Source organism: Triticum dicoccoides, chromosome 5B (genome assembly GCF_002162155.2).
Source record: "Triticum dicoccoides isolate Atlit2015 ecotype Zavitan chromosome 5B, WEW_v2.0, whole genome shotgun sequence".
Taxonomy (NCBI): domain Eukaryota; kingdom Viridiplantae; phylum Streptophyta; class Magnoliopsida; order Poales; family Poaceae; genus Triticum; species Triticum dicoccoides.
Window position 1 is genome coordinate 92,498,464 of NC_041389.1, and position 17,361 is coordinate 92,515,824.

Here is a 17,361-nt window from a genome sequence, read left to right on the forward strand (position 1 = left end):
GCTATTATATTACCCATTTTGGATGTTTATGGGCTTTACTTTACACTTTTATATCATTTTTGGGACTAACCTACGGAGGCCCAGCCCGAATTGCTGTTTTTTTTGCCTATTTTAGTGTTTCGAAGAAAAGGAATATCAAACAGAGTCCAAACGGAATGAAACCTTCGGGAGCGATCTTTTTGGAACAAACGCAATCCAGGAGACTTGGAGTGGATGTCAAGCAGCAAACGAGGCGGCCACGAGGGTGCTCGGCGTGCCCTAGGAGGGTGGGCGCGCTCCCACCCTCGTGGGCCCCTCGTGGCTCAACCGACCTACTTCTTCCTCCTATATATATCCACGTACCACGAAAACATCCAGGAGCACCACGAAAAACTATTTCCACCGCCGCAACCTTTTGTATCCGCCAGATCCCATCTTGGAGCCTTCGCCGGCGGTCCGCCGGAGGGGGAATCGACCATGGAGGACCTCTACATCATCTACAAGGCCTCTCCGATGAGTTGTGAGTAGTTTACCACAGACCTTTGGGTCCATAGTTATTAGCTAGATGGCTTCTTCTCTCTCTTTGAATCTCAATACAAAGTTCTCCTCGATGTTCTTGGAGATCTATTCGATGTAACTCTTTTTGCGGTATGTTTGTCGAGATCCGATGAATTGTGGGTTTATGATCAAGTTTATCTATGAGAAATATTTGAATCTCCTCTTAATTCTTTTATGTATGATTGGTTATATTTGCAAGTCTCTTCGAATTATCAGTTTGGTTTGGCCTACTAGATTGATCTTTCTTGCAATGGGAGAAGTGCTTAGCTTTGGGTTCAATCTTGCGGTGTCCTTTCCCAGTGACAGCAGGGGCAGCAAGGCACGTATTGTATTGTTGCCATCGAGGATAAAAAGATGGGGTTTATATCATATTGCTTGAGTTTATCCCTCTACGTCATGTTATCTTTCTTAATGCATTACTCTGTTCATATGAAATTAATACTCTAGATGCAGGCAGGAGTCGGTCGATGTGTGGAGTAATAGTAGTAGATGCAGAATCGTTTCGATCTACTTGTTGCGGACGTGATGCCTATATACATGATCATGCCTAGATAATCTCATAACTATACACTTTTCCATCAATTGCTCGATAGTAATTTGTTCACCCACCGTAATACTTATGCTATCTTGAGAGAAGCCACTAGTGAAACCTATGGCCCCCGGGTCTATCTTTTATCATATAAGTTTCTGATCTACTTTTATTTGCATCTTTTACTTTCCAATCTATATCATAAAAATACCAAAAATATTTATCTTATCTTATTATCTCTATCAGATCTCACTTTTGCAAGTTTTCGTGAAGGGATTGACAACCCCTTTATCGCGTTGGTTGTGAGGTTCTTGTTTGTTTGTGTAGGTATGAGGGACTTTTGAGGAGCCTCCTACTGGATTGATACCTTGGTTCTCAAAAACTGAGGGAAATACTTATGCTACTTTGTTGCATCACCCTTTCCTCTTTAAGGGAAAACCAACGCAGTGCTCAATAGGTAGCAAGAAAGATTTCTGGCGTCGTTGCCGGGGAGGTCTTCGGTCAAGTCAAGACATACCAAGTACGATGGAGCAAGATAATACCAAATTGTGTGACTTTTCCAATACCAACAATAATGATTTCCTTAGCACTCCAATTGCTCCTCTTAATGATGCTGAATCTTGTGAAATCAATGTTGCTTTGTTGAATCTTGTTATGAAAGATCAATTCTCCGACCTTCCTAGTGAAGATGTCGCTACTCATCTAAAAAACTTTGTTGATTTGTGTGATATGCAAAAGAAGAAAGATACGGATAATGATATTGTTAAATTGAAGTTATTTCCGTTTTCACTTAGAGATCGTGCTAAAACTTGGTTTTCGTCTTGGCCTAAAAATAGTATTGATTCATGGAATAAGTGCAAAGATGCTTTTATCTCTAATTATTTTCCTCCCGCTAAGATCATCTCTCTTAGAAACGATATTATGAATTTTAAACAACTTGATCATGAGCATGTTGCCCAATCTTGGGAAAGAATGAAATTAATGATTCACAATTGCCCTACTCATGGTTTGAATTTATGGATGATCATACAAATTTTTTATGCCGGAATGAATTTTGCTTCTAGAAATCGGTTAGATTCGGCCGCGGGAGGCACTTTTATGGAAATCACTTTAGGAGAAGCTACTAAACTCCTAGAGAATATTATGGTTAATTATTCTCAATGGCACACCGAAATTTCTACTAGTAAGAAAGTTCATGTGATAGAAGAGATTAATGTTTTGAGTGGAAAGATGGATGAACTTATGAAATTGTTTGCTACTAAGAGTGCTCCTATTGATCCCAATGATTTGCCTTTGTCTACTTTGATTGATAATAATAATGAATCTATGGATGTTAATTTTGTTGGTAGGAATAATTTTGGTAACAACGCGTATAGAGGAAACTTTAATCCTAGGCCGTTTCCTAGTAATTCCTCTAATAATTATGGTAATTCCTACAACAACTCTTATGGAAATTTTGATAAGATGCCCTCTGATTTTGAGAATAGTGTTAAAGAATTTATGATCTCTCAAAAGAATTTCAATGCTTTGCTTGAAGAAAAATTGCTTAAAGTTGATGAATTGGCTAGGAACGTCGATAGACTTTGTCTTGATGTTGATTATTTGAAACTTAGATCTATTCCACCTAAGCATGATATCAATGAGTCTCTCAAATCCATGAGAATTTCCATTGATGAGTGCAAATAAAGAACTGCTAGGATGCGTGCTAAGAAAGATTGCTTTATAAAAGCGTGTTCTTCTAGTTTCCATGAAAATAATGATGAAGATCTAAAAGTTATTGATGTGTCCCCTATTAAATCTTTGTTTTGCAATATGAATCTTGATAATGATGGGACTGGAGATGAGTCAACTTTAGTTAAAAGGCATCCCAATGATTCGAAGTTTTTAGATCTTGATGCTAAATTTGGTAAAAGTGGGATTGGAGAGGTCAAAACTTTACATAGCATTGAACCCACTATTATGGATTTCAAGGAATTTAATTATGATAATTGTTCTTTAATAGATTGTATTTCCTTGTTGCAATCCGCGTTGAATTCTCCTCATGCTTATAATCAAAATAAAGCTTTTACCAAACATATTGTTGATGCCTTGACGCAATCTTATGAGGAAAAACTTGAATTGGAAGTTTCTGTACCTAGAAAACTTTATGATGAGTGGGAACCTACTATAAAAATTAAAATTAAAGATCATGAATGTCATGCTTTGTGTGATTCCACTATTAAGAAACCTATGGGAAGGATCAATAATGTTCTTATTGTTGCAAATAGGAATTATGTGCTCGTAGATTTTATCGTTCTTGGTATAGATTGCAATATTTCATGTCCTATTATTCTTGGTGGACCTTTCCTTAGAACGATTGCTGCAATTGTTGATATGAAGGAAGGGAATATTAGATTACAATTTCCATTAAGGAAAGGCATGGAACACTTTCCAAGAAAGAAAGTCAAATTACCTTATGAATCTATTATGTGTGCCACTTATGAATTGAATACCAAAGATGGCAATACTTAGATCTACTCTCGCTTTTATGCTTTTATGCCTAGCTAGGGGTGTTAAACGATAGCGCTTGTTGGGAGGCAACCCAATTTTATTTTTGTTCCTTGCTTTTTGCTTATTTTTAGTAATAAATAATTCATCTAGCTTCTGTTTATATGTGGTTTTATGTTTTAATTAGTGTTTGTGCCAAGTAGAACCTATAGGATAACCTACGATGATAGTTAATTTGATTCTGCTGAAAAACAGAAACTTTTGCACGCACGAGAATAATTTTAATAAATCACAGAACCTTGATTTTGCGTTGATTCTTTTTGCAGTAGATCAATATACAAATTTCTCAGGATTTCCTATTTTTGTAGGATTTGTAGAGTTCCATAAGTATTCGAAAGTTACATATTGCTACAGACTGTTCTGTTTTTGACAGATTCTGTTTTTCGTGTGTTGTTTGCTTATTTTGATGCATCTATGGCTAGTATCGGGGGGTATGAACCATAGAGAAGTTGGAACACAGTAGTTTTAACACCAAAATAAATAAAGAATGAGTTCATTATAGTAACTTATGTGGTGGTTTTTCTTTCTTGCACTAACGGAGCTTATGAGATTTCCTATTGAGTTTTGTGTTGTGAAGTTTTCAAGTTTTGGGTAAAGATTTGATGGACTATGGAATAAGGAGTGTCAAGAGCCTAAGCTTGGGGATGCCCATGGCACCCCAAGATATTCAAGGACAACCAAAAGCCTAAGCTTGGGGATGCCCCGGAAAGCATCCCCTCTTTCATCTTCGTTTATCGGTAACTTTACTTGGAGCTATATTTTTATTCGCCACATCATATGTGTTTTGCTTGGAGCGTCTTGTGTGATATGAGTCTTTGCTTTTTATTTTACCACAATCATCCTTGATTTACACACCTTTTGGGAGAGACGCACATGATTTGGAATTTATTAGAATACTCTATGTGCTTCACTTATATCTTTTGAGCTAGACAAGTTTTGCTCTAGTGCTTCACTTATATCTTTTTAGAGCACGGCGGTGGCTTAATTTTGTAGAAATTGTTGATCTCTCATGCTTTACTTATATCATTGTGACAGTCTTTTAGAAAAGCATGGTATTTGCTATGGTTATAAATTTGGTCCTAGAATTATGAGCATCCAAGTTGGGTATAATAAAAACTATCATAGAAAGTGCATTAAACACTATGATCGATTTGATGCTTGATAATTGTTTTGAGATATAAAGGTGGTAATGTTAGAGTCATGCTACTTGGGTAATTATGAAATTGAGAAATACTTGTGTTAAGGTTGGCAAGTAACGTAGCATGCACGTATGGTAAAAGTTGTGTGACAAATTTGTTGCATGGGGTGCTCTTTTAATTATTTTCCTTATGTGTGGAGGTCGGGATCGCGTGATGGTTAACTCCTACCAACCCTTCCCCTAGGAGCATGCGTAGTAGTACTTTACTTCGAGGGCAAGTAGACTTTTGCAATAAGTATGTGAGTTCTTTATGACTAATGTGAGTCCATGGATTATACGCACTCCCACCCTTCCACCATTGCTAGCCTCTATTATGCCGCGCAACTTTCACCGGTATCATGCACCCACCATTTACCTTCCTCAAAACAGCCATCATACCTACTATTATGGCATTTCCATAGCCATTCCGAGATATACTGCCATGCAACTTTCCACCGTTCTGTTTATTATGACACGCCCCATCATTGTCATATTGCTATTTGCATGATCATGTAGTTGACATCGTATTTGTGGCAAGGCCACCTTCATAATTTTTCATACATGTCACTCTTGATTCATTGCATATCTCGGTACACCGCCGGAGGAATTCACGTAGAGTCATATTTTGTTCTAAGTATTGACTTGTAATTCTTGAGTTGTAAATCAATAAAAGTGTGATGATCTTCATTATTAGAGCATTGTCCCAAGTGAGGAAAGGATGATGAGGACTATCATTCCCCCACAAGTCGGGATGAGACTTCGGACTTTATAAAAAAATAAAAGAGGCCAAAGAACCCCAAACAAAAAAAATAAAAAAGAGAGGCCAAAGAAGCCCACCAAATAAAAAAGGGAGAAAGAAAACAAGAAGAAAAAATGAAAATGAAATGAGAGAAAAGAGAGAAGGGACAATGTTACTATCTTTTTCCACACTTGTGCTTCAAATAGCACCATGATCTTCATGATAGAGAGTCTTCTATGTTGTCACTTTCATATACTAGTGGGAATTTTTCATTATAGAACTTGGCTTGTATATTCCAATGATGGGCTTCCTCAAATTGCCCTAGGTCTTCGTGAGCAAGCAAGTTGGACGCACGCCCACTTAGTTTCTTTTGTTGAGCTTTCATATATTTTATAGCTCTAGTGCATCCGTTGCATGGCAATCCCTACTCACTCACATTGATATCTATTAATGGGCATCTCCATAGCCCGTTGATATGCCTAGTTGATGTGAGACTATCTTCTCCCTTTTTGTCTTCACAACCACCACCCTATTCCACATATAGTGCTATGTCCGTGGCTTGCGCTCATGTATTGCGTAAGAGTTGAAAAAGCTGAAGCGCGTTAAAAAGTATGAACCAATTGCTTGGCTGAAACCGGGGTTGTGCATGATGGGAGTATTTTGTGTAATGAAAATGAAGCATGGCCTAACTATATGATGTTCTAGGGATGAGCTTTCTTTGGCTATGCTATTTTGATAAGACATGATTACTTGTTAGTATGCTTGAAGTATTACTATTTTTATGTTTTATGGACTTTTATCTTGAATCATTTGGATCTGAACAATCATGCCAAAATAAACAAAATTACATTGAGAATTATGCTAGGTAGCATTCCACATCAAAAATTCTGTTTTTTATCATTTGCCTACTCGAGGACGAGCAGGAATTAAGCTTGGGGTGCTTGATACGTCTCCAACGTATTTATAATTTTTGATTGTTCCATGCTATTATATTACCCGTTTTGAATGTTTATGGGCTTTACTTTACACTTTTATATCATTTTTGGGACTAACCTACGAACCGGAGGCCCAGCCAGAATTGCTGTTTTTTTGCCTATTCTAGTGTTTCGAAGAAAAGGAATATCAAACGGAGTCCAAACGGAATGAAACCTTCGGGAGCGATCTTTTTGGAACAAACGCAATCCAGGAGACTTGGAGTGGACGTCAAGCAGCAAACGAGGCGGCCACGAGGGTGCCCGGCGCACCCCCACCCTCGTGGGCCCCTCGTGGCTCAACCGACCTACTTCTTCCTCCTATATATATCCACGTACCCTAAAAACATCCAGGAGCGCCACGAAAAACTATTTCCACCGCCGCAACCTTCTGTATCCGCGAGATCCCATCTTGGAGCCTTGGCCGGCGCTCCGCCGAAGGGGGAATCGACCACGGAGGGCCTCTACATCATCTCCAAAGGCCTCTCCGATGAGTTGTGAGTAGTTTACCACATACCTTCGGGTCCATAGTTATTAGCTAGATGGCTTCTTCTCTCTCTTTGAATCTCAATACAAAGTTATCCTCGATCTTCTTGGAGATCTATTCTATGTAACTCTTTTTGCGGTGTGTTTGTCGAGATCCGATGAATTGTAGGTTTATGACCAAGTTTATCTATGAGAAATATTTGAATCTCCTCTGAATTATTTTGTGTATGATTGATTATATTTGCAAGTCTCTTCGAATTATCAGTTTGGTTTGGCCTACTAGATTGATCTTTCTTGCAATGGGAGAAGTGCTTAGCTCTGGGTTCAATCTTGTGGTGTCCTTTCCCAGTGACAGCAGGGGCAGCAAGGCACGTATTGTATTGTTGTCATTAAGGATAAAAAGATGGGGTTTATATCATATTGCTTGAGTTTATCCCTCTACATCATGTCATCTTTCTTAATGTGTTACTATGTTCTTATGAACTTAATATTCTAGATGCAGGCAGGAGTCGGTCGATGTGTGGAGTAATAGTAGTAGATGCAGAATCATTTCGATCTACTTGTTGCGGACGTGATGCCTATATACATGATCATGCCTAGATAATCTCATAACTATGCACTTTTCTATCAATTGCTCGACAGTAATTTGTTCACCCACCGTAATACTTATGCTATCTTGAGAGAAGCCACTAGTGAAACCTATGGCCCCCGGGTCTATCTTTTATCATATAAGTTTCTGATCTACTTTTATTTGCATCTTTTACTTTCCAATCTATATCATAAAAATACCAAAAAAATTATCTTATCTTATTATCTCTATCAGATCTCACTTTCGCAAGTTTCCGTGAAGGGATTGACAACCCCTTTATCGCGTTGGTTGCGAGGTTCTTGTTTGTTTGTGTAGGTACGAGGGACTTTTGAGGAGCCTCCTGCTGGATTGATACCTTGGTTCTCAAAAACTGAGGGAAATACTTACGCTACTTTGCTGCATCATCCTTTCCTCTTCAAGGGAAAACCAATGCAGTGCTCAAGAGGTAGCAGTCCCCGCCCTCACGGCAACCCAAAGTCCGCCAACAAGGACAAGCTTATGCCATTTCTTGTGGAGAATAAGCTACCCAAGGGCACTCAGTCTTGGGTGCTCAACCCTTTCCTCGATGTCATGCACCGGATATTTTGCAATACTCTCTTTCCACGCGTCAGTGACAAGGATAAGGTGCATGCTTATCTCGTGGATATGATGCTTTTGTGTGAGGAGGCGCGTCATCATGTTGCCCAGCCTCTGGACATCTCTTATGTCTTGTGGAATGAGCTCCGGTTTGCAATTTACAATCGCAAAGTTCCCATCTATGGTCCATACCTGCACCTTTTGATCTCGAAGACTTGGGACAAGATGTTTCCGGAGGAAGACTTTTCTGCTCCAAACTAGATTCACCACGAGCCTATCAAGCTGCGTCAAAAGAACAAGTGGGCCAATACCACTACCAGGGCTGAGGCTGAGGCTGTTAGGATGAATGTGGATGAGGACAAGGTTGAGGAGGAGAAGGTGGAGGATAGTTCTGCTGGGTATGCTCCTCCATCTACTGAGCCCTCTTGGGCTAAGAAGCTGAAGGCAAAGATGAAGACCTTGTTCGGCATGCAAGCCAAGGGGCAGTACAGGACCCATGTTGCTTCCAAGGAGAGTCGCCAGCGTGACAAGAGGATCTTGAGGATGTTCGGCGAGATCATGGAGAGAGGGTCAGAGGTGATCATCACTCTGGAGGCTGACTGGATGACCAAGCAGGGCTATCAGTGGACCGAGTCAGAGGAGGAGACCATCGTAGCTGCCGAGTCCGATGAGGAGCGTGTTGAGTGATCTCTGTAGAGGATGCTACCACATGTGTCGTAGGTGTCCTCTTTTCCTTTTTGGTGTCTCGATGCCAAAGGGGGAGAGAGTGTAGGATTTGCTTTCGTGTCTCTTTGTTTTCATTTCGTTGGACCTTCGTTTGTGTTGCTTTGGTTTGGTTTGTGCTCGTGAGACCTGGTACCCTATCATGTGGTGTAAGACATATGCACTCAAGCTTATCTTATTGTCTATTATGCTTAGTAGTTCATGAGCCTATGCTATCTAGTGCCCTTTACTTTATGCTCTTATTCATTGCCTTGCCTCCATGCTTAGTGTTATTTATATTGTTGCAAGGAATGCCTTGTCTATAGAATATAGGGGGAGTGTTGATCCTAGTATGTGTGTCGTGCAGTCCAAAGCATTTATATAGAGTCCACACATCTAGGGGGCATGTCTATATTTTGTAGGTGTTGGGTTTGCTTATATTCATTTCTGTACTCTTATGTGCAAATCCCGTATTGTCATCAGTCCACCAAAAAGGGGGAGATTGTAAGGGTAGTACCGCGCTTTGCAGTAGTACCGCTCCCCAGGCGCGGTAGTACCATGCCCTCAGGCCCAGCACAGCAACACAAGCGGAAGTAGGGGCGGATGTAATTTTTACATCCGCGCCCTACGCGGTAGTACTGTTCCCTGTATGCGGTAGTACCGTGTCAGATTTTTGCATAGATCGAAACTCAGCGGAAGTAGCCACGGATGTATTTTTATTCGTCCGTGCCTTCCCAGCCCAGACAAACCCTGCCTTGCGGTAGTACCGCGAGGGCGAGCGGTAGTACCGCTCCGGCGGTTCTATCGCTCTTTGCTTCGATGCAACAGGGCTGGTCTGGCTCCTGTCACGCAAGCGGTAGTACCGTAGTGCCTCATGGTAGTACTGCAGGCCCTTGCGGTAGTATCGCATGTCTGGTGCGGTAGTACCGCATGTCGCGGGCTGGATAAGTTGGTAATGGTTGGATTTATCCTATCACTATATAAGGAGGGGGTCTTCTTCTCCGAGCTGACCACCTCTTCCATCCCTAAGCTCCATTGTTGCTCTAAGCTCCATTTTCGCCCGATCTCTCTCCCTAGCCAATCAAACTTGTTGATTCTCTAGGGATTGGTTGAGAAGGCCTCGATCTACACTTCCACCAAGAGAAATTTGATTCCCCCACTAATCCCTTGCGGTTCTTGTTACTCTTTGGTGTTTGAGCACCCTAGATGGTTGAGGTCATCGTGGAGCCATAGTCCATTGTGGTGAAGCTTCGTGGTGTCGTTGGGAGCCTCCAATTAAGTTGTGGAGATTGCTCCAACCTTGTTTTGTAAAGGTTTGGTCGCCGCCTCCAAGGGCACCAATAGTGGAATCATGACATCTCGCATTGTGTGAGGGCGTGAGGAGAATACGGTGGCCCTAGTGGCTTCTTGGGGAGCATTGTGCCTCCACACCGTTCCAACAGAGACGTACTTCCCCTCAAAGGGAAGGAACTTCGGTAACACATCCTCGTCTCCATCGACTCCACTTTTGGTTATCTCTCACCTTTACTTGTGTAAGCTTATATTGTGTTCTATCCCTTGCTTGCTTGCGTGCTTGTTTTTGTTGCATCATATAGGTTGCTCACCTAGTTGCATATCTAGACAACCTACTTTGATGCAAAGTTTAATTTGGTAAAGAAAAGCTAAAAAGTTTTAGTTGCCTATTGACCCCCCGTCTAATCAACTATATCGATCCTTTCAATAGTATTACTAGGTTGAGATATAGGGTTGAGTTTGCCCATGGGGTGTGTGGCGCTATGCCGAAGTATGGCTTGATGTAGAGTCGAGTATGTTGTCTCATGTGTGAGTCGCGTTAAAAAAAGGTAGGTACCTTCGTCCAGTAGTCTTTGATGATGGACAGTGTCAAAGAGGGATGGATCTAGCAGGGCTTCCTAAATAAGCTCAGTGTGCCCTCAAATCGGGTGGAATGGGTGTCATGTTGGCCGTCTATTCATCCTCAGGGATGTTTGGGAGGGAGAACAGGGAATCGACGCTCCGAGTCTTTCAACCTAGAGATCACGGGCGATACTTGCTGGCATTGATGCATATCAGTCAAGTTTTTCTACCTTTGCATCGAGCTCTTCAGCTGGAGCTTTAGATCAATCAACAATTTGTCTATCTCGTGCGATTTGGGTGGTTAGGGTAGTTCGTCTGTCGATGGTTGTTTTTGTTGCCTTGTCTGATGCTCTTGTTGTCAACCTCCATAGGGGAGACCCTATTCTTCTTGTCATGTGCTCACAAGGTCCATACCAAAGATGGTGGCATTTGCATTCCCCGTGAGGTCGGCATGGGGATCCAATTGCATTCTTGCTACTTCATTTGGGGTTTGTTAAAAAGAAGCAGGTCGTAGTTTGCAAGTGCGAGCTTAGCACGAATAAGGTTGGAGTATCCAACCTGGAAGGCATGACCGATGTGATGCTTCTTCTAGCAGCAACCGGATTAGTGGAGAAAGAAAATTGTGAACCTTAGTTAACAAGAGAAGTGTCATGGCCAGGACTGAACCTTAAAGTGTCGATTCCTTCACATCACCTCGTCAATTAACAGATGAACCAGATGGAAGTGGACAAAAGCATCACAGACAGTTGAGATGAATAGTAGTGACTATTAGTATCTTTTATCGATGTAAATTTGAACCCGACTATATAAGCCCCGTACAATAATGAGTAAAGGAAGAAGAAGTTTATTCCTAATCTAATTAATCATTACAGGTAGGGTTCTACCTTCTTCTTCTCCCATAGTGAGATCTAGTTCGCCTCCATCAAGGCGATCTCGTTCCCCAAATCCACAAAATGTAGATTGGATCCTGATAAGAATATCGGAGTGTATCCATTGATGAGTATGAACTTAGGGGTTAGGGCGCTGAAAATCTCTTTCTACTAGCATTTGTAATTTGGGATGCATCTGAAAGCACCGTACGATTGTTGCGACACTTCATATGTACCTTACAAGATATAAGGATCCGATCTTGACAGCCCACGATCTACTAAGGAAGTGAAGCAGGCACTTTTCGGATGTACCCAACAAAGGCCCTTGGCCCAGATGTCCCAGGTGACTTCATTTTCCCACTGTGCCGGGATATCTGTGGATGTGAGGTTTTTAGAATGGAGGCTTCCGACGAGCCCGACCTTAGACTACCAAAGTAATCGTTCAACCAATATTACAGTGACTAACAACATGCCAAACGATACAAGGTGGTGAGAAGAACCTCTAACAAAGCATATCAAAGTCAAGCTAAAACAAAAGAAAAAAAGCATTTCTACACTAAACACAAGCACATATTCACTGCAACTATCAGCACCCGCCCACGATTTGACAGGCGGCCCTAAGCACCGAGAATTAGCACATCCGAGGAGTCCACCCTAGGAGCAACCTTCGACCGCATGCGCCTAACGACTAACGAAGGTTTGCCGACTTGAAATAACAGAGAAAAGCATTGCATATATGAGAACAAGCTTTCCTGGTAACTATCTTCGGCGGCGGCATGGAGAAGGGTGAGGAAGAAGGATGTCGTTGGCTGGGGTCGGGGTCACCCTCGAATGAGAGCGACAAGAAAACTGAAAAGTTCTTATGCAAGAGACTCTGGAGATGAGATATCTCGATTTGCCTTCATAAAAAATTCATATATGACCCGAAGATTGGCACGCGAGAGAAGAACTCGCTAGTGAGGCGGATTGGGCCTCGTAGAAAGAGCTCTTAGGTGGAAACAAGGCATGCTAAAAATTAAATCAATGTAGATGCAACTATTTTACACTCGAACATCGAAGGGTGGAGCACTGACTATTTTTAGGGACGACGAGCATGGGATTTATCAGGTGCTTTGGTGGTGGTCTATGAGGGAATTTTTGATCCGGTTTCAGTAATAAGCTATGGCCTGCGGTGAAGTGGTATGTTCAATGAATGTTGTTCACTTGAATTACGTGCAAGTTGTTATGGATTGTTTGATAGTTGTAAATGATATTAATTCAGGCTCCGTCTATCTGGTGAAATTTTGAAGGAGATCGCGGTGTAGAAGAGCCACTATGCAAGCTTCGAGTTCGGACATGGAGGATGAGAAACAAATTTCGAAGAGGCACTCGTGAAAGAAAAGAAGAAGAAAACGAACATCATGCTCTCGAAAAGGCAACTTCAGGCCTCAAGGCGGAACATCATATGTGGTTTTAGCAACGTGTATCCCCGCGCATTTTGAATTGACAAAGTCATTTGCAATTCAAAGCAAAAAAAAAAACATGAAGATTTCTATTCAGGTTAAACAAACTGGAGTACTAATACACAAGAAAACTTGATTTCCGTTCAAAAGAAAACCCTTGATTTCCCTGCGTCAATGTGTTTCTCTAACACAATGGTGATTTCCGTGCCTCAATTTTTTTGAAGGACAGACATTAGTACAGTGGTGGTGGTGGCGAAATGAATGCATTTGGCACTCATAATAAATCATGCCACCAACCAGTGTAGTGTGTAGCCATGGTGGAGCTTTGCACTCGGCTCAACCACACTCTCCCTAGTTCCTACCAATGATGCGCCGCAGCCTCACTTCCACTCGCTGCTGCCATGTGCGCACCTCCTCCACCTCCTACTACGCACTGAGACGGTGAGAAGCAGAGGCAGACGGTGAGAAGAACGCCATGCGCGCGCACCGCCCGCCGCCGCCGGCGCCCGCGCCCTCCCCGTCCCCGTACCAGTCGCCAATGCCATCCCCGACAGCGGCATTTCAGGGTGGGCTCATCAGCTCGCCGCCTTCTCCCTCCGCGGTCGCGTCACCGGGACCGGCACCCGTGCCTGCGCCAGCGCCGGAGCCTAATGCGCTGCTCGCGTACGCGGGCGCGCGGCGAGGCGGGGGTGGCATGAGCCCGCCGCTCATCGCCATGCTGGCGGTGGTGGGGGCGGCGCTGCTGGTGGTGCTGTACGCGCGGCTGGCCAGGCGCGTGGTCCGAGCCGTCCGGCGGCGGTGGCGCGGATGGAGGAGGCGGCGGCGGCTGCTGATGCTCCCGGTCGGCTCCCCGGCGCACGACTCCTTCGCGTCCTTCACCACCTACGACAACTTCTACCACACCTTCTCGCCGTACGGCCTGGACGACGCGGCCATCAAGTCGCTGCCCTCGGCGCAGTTCCTCAAGGCGGAGGCCGCGCGCGCGAGCGCCGGAGCCCGCGACTGCGCCGTGTGCCTGCTGGAGTTCGCCGACGGCGACGAGCTCCGCGCGCTGCCGCTGTGCGCGCACGCCTTCCACGCCGACTGCATCGACGTCTGGCTCCGCGCGCACGCCTCCTGCCCGCTCTGCCGCGCCGCCGTCGCGCTCCCGGCCCCCGTTTCCTCGCCGCTCCGCTCCGCCCGACGCGTTCGCCCCAGCCTCGACGATCTCCTCTTCTTCCACCCCGTCCCGCCGCCTCCCCAGAACGACGCCGGCGCCCTGCCGGAGATCACCCCGGCAAGCCCCGATCAGCTCAACCCGAGGGACTTCCTCCTCAAGCGCTCCTACTCCTTCGGCTTCGAGCGGAACATTGCCACGGAGGCCGCGTCCACAGCATCCCCTTCCTGGCGCTACCGCTTGGGCGGCGGAGGCGGAGACGGCGCCAGCGGCCGCGGCCGAAGCTTCTGGAGCAAGCGCTGGCCATCTCCATTCGGTGGCGTGGGGGGCTCCGCGGCGGCCGCAGCCCGTGTCTTCTCGTTCCGCTCGGCCGCGGGCAAGTCCTCCCCCTTCGCCCGCCGCCGCACCGGCGCAGCCCCCGCAGGAGGCGGGTTCTTCATGTCCCTGTCCTCCGAGCCCCCGTCCATAGCCGCGGCGAGGCGGAGCAACCGCACGTCGAGCCGGCTCCGGTGCGGGGACCCCGAGGCGCTGCTCTCGCCGGACCGTCTCAGCCGCTGACCCCAAGAAAACCTCCCACCGCCGGCTCCGGCGGTGGTGACCCCACCGCTGCCGGTGCCGTGCACTGTCCTCGCGGGCCGCGGTGGTGGTGGTGGGCCTGCGTTGCGTGGACAGAGAGGGAGGCAGCAGTAATGGCGCGTTAAATGCGCGGCCTGCCGAGGTTTTAATGGCGGGAGGACGAGGCGTGTCCTGTTGTGCGCAGGCCTCGACGCGTTCGAAATTTTCAACCCGAATTTTGACCAAATGCTCATCGTGGACCGCGCGGTGTGGTGTGGTAAACCAAGTCGGTGACCATCTGGGCCGTCCGATCAGAAAACGAACGGCTCTCGGTGACGATGGCGATGGACCGGAGCGTTCGTTTTCTCGTCGGACAGCTCAAATGGAGGCAACAAAGGAACCGTTGCCATGCGTTCTTCTCTACTGGTAGAAAACTCAGTTATATAGAAGCAGTGTGTTTGAGTTTAAGAGAAGTTGCCATCCTATTTGTTGTACTATATATTTGTTCACAAATATCTGCAAGAAAGAAAATATCCGTCTTGGTTGACCGAACTATATCTACATCCGAAAATCCCTTTTGGAGGTCGAGTGCTATGGAGACCGGTTTTCGAAAAGTTCAAATTCAAAGAATTTTGAAAAAATGGATATACATGAAGGCATAATGCATAAATGTGTAAGTTTTCAGGACGAAATATGTTGAAGTGAGGGCTCTGCAAAAAGAAAAACAAATCAAAGACTTTTTAACAAATGATACTATTCATCTTCTCAGGCCATGAATTTGTCTTTTTTGATATAGATCACATTTCAAGGCATTTCAGCCTGAAAATTTACGCACATACACATAACATCCTTGGTTACTTGTATAATTTTTTGCAAATTTATTTGATGCCAAAAAGTTCAAATGTTGAATTTTTCAAAAAAATCGGTCTCCATGGGGGGCCGAGAGCCAAACCGCCATTCCCGTTTACATCTGCATATATTTTGAACATTCTCTCGGGTTGTTGTTAGCTTCCCCAAATATCGTGAACTGCGTCTTTTTTCGCACATCCATCCTAATTGTTGTCGGGTCTGCTACCCCTTATTGCCACACTCTACCTGCACCGACCCACCTCCCCCGTCCTATTTTGATCGACATGCGAAAACTGATTATAGGCATCAAATTTCGGCTAGATTGGATTTTCAATAGTGTAGCTCTTAGTATCCCATATAAAGGTTAGTGGTTCTTCGCCAGTGTGATTTCCAGTTCCAAAACTCTAGGTATTTCTTTAATGAAATACTACAAATTAAAATAATACTACATTTACAGTGAAACCCCCAAAAACCAATTCAATAATATATGTTTTTTTTTTGTAAAATGGTCATTTCAATTTGTGGGCACCACAAAAATATCAAATATATTGATCTAAAATAACAAATAACAACATCTATTTTGGTATTCCAGACCACAGATTTTTGATTCCTTGGCGCAACTCATGAAGATTTGTTCTTTCCAAGGATGTTGGCTGACGTATTTGTAGACATCCCTTTTCACATACATATGATGTCGCCTCTAGTTTCTCCAAATGTCGTTGCCCGGTCACCACCTTCCTAATGTTTTTCTATGTTGCAGGGCAGCCCTTCTTTCTTTTCTTGCCATGGGATCTATCGGGTCGTGTTCTATTCAACAGATACTCTTATGTCTCTCGTCCTATTGAACCTCTACATCTAACATTATCGAGTCTTCAAAACCAAACAATGTCATCAATTGTTGGTGAGTGTTCTCAGTATTGACCCATCATCTAATTTTCCTTGTGAGCGGGAACGTCCTCTTCGTGGTGTGGCGACCTGCTGCCCCATCCTGCATTTTTTTTCCTTGAGAAGGATTTTTAATAAAGCTCGATTGTTTCCACAGAAAACAAAACGGGTGAGAGATAAAGAGAAGGTGACTATAGAGAAGGGATTGACAAGGATTTGTTGTACCACAAGCACAGTAATTCAATCACATGAATACTAAAGTATGAAAGATAGTGTTCTAGAGTTGTAGCGACCTTCATTGAAAACGTAAAAGATGTATTTACAAATAAAGAAGAAGAATAAACAACCCAGTTAATATTGACGATTGATTCTCTCACACACTAGGGTGATTTTATTCTAATGGGTTTATGTATACTTGTAAATCCACTTTAAATCTAGGTTTATCTCCCACTCAACAGTTTTGACTCTCTTCTCAATTTTGCCTCTAGCCCGTTAGTAATTTCCATCTATGATTTTGTCTTCAACAAATTTGACTCTTTCTCAATTTTGCCTCTAAACCTTTAAGGACTCTTATTATTTTTCTTTTCGTCTATGATTTTTTTAGAAATGTCGCATACAACAGAGACACACACGCGTGCTCGCGCACACACACGCATACACATAGAAGGCCTACTAACATTTGGGAGGTTTGATTTTTGTTGGGTTGGGGGTACCACCGCCCTCCTAACCATCCAATCACTAGCTGATTCTCACCTATGTTTTTTTGTAGACTTGTAAAATGCATATTCTCTTTGATTCTGTTTGTATTAATGCATACCGCTATCGTGGTAGAACTCAATCACTTGATAATACTATGAAATACCTTTGGAAACATCCCTAAGGGCTCATTTGGTTGCAG

The 17,361-nt window shown here is 43.9% G+C and overlaps 1 protein-coding gene across 1 annotated transcript; it reads left to right on the top strand.

Annotated features, from left to right (window-relative positions):
* The first annotated feature begins 13,224 nt into the window (after nucleotides 1-13,224).
* On the top strand, nucleotides 13,225-15,284 carry LOC119307549 (RING-H2 finger protein ATL65-like). The gene has a single exon (XM_037583623.1). It carries the CDS (start codon nucleotides 13,494-13,496, stop codon nucleotides 14,730-14,732), a length of 1,239 nt encoding a protein of 412 aa, XP_037439520.1. The 5' UTR covers nucleotides 13,225-13,493; the 3' UTR covers nucleotides 14,733-15,284.
* The last annotated feature ends 2,077 nt before the right edge of the window (nucleotides 15,285-17,361 follow it).

Coding starts and splice junctions, on each gene's coding strand:
- LOC119307549 (XM_037583623.1), top strand. CDS start 13,494: ATGCGCGCGCACCGCCCGCCGCCGCCGGCGCCCGCGCCCTCCCCGTCC.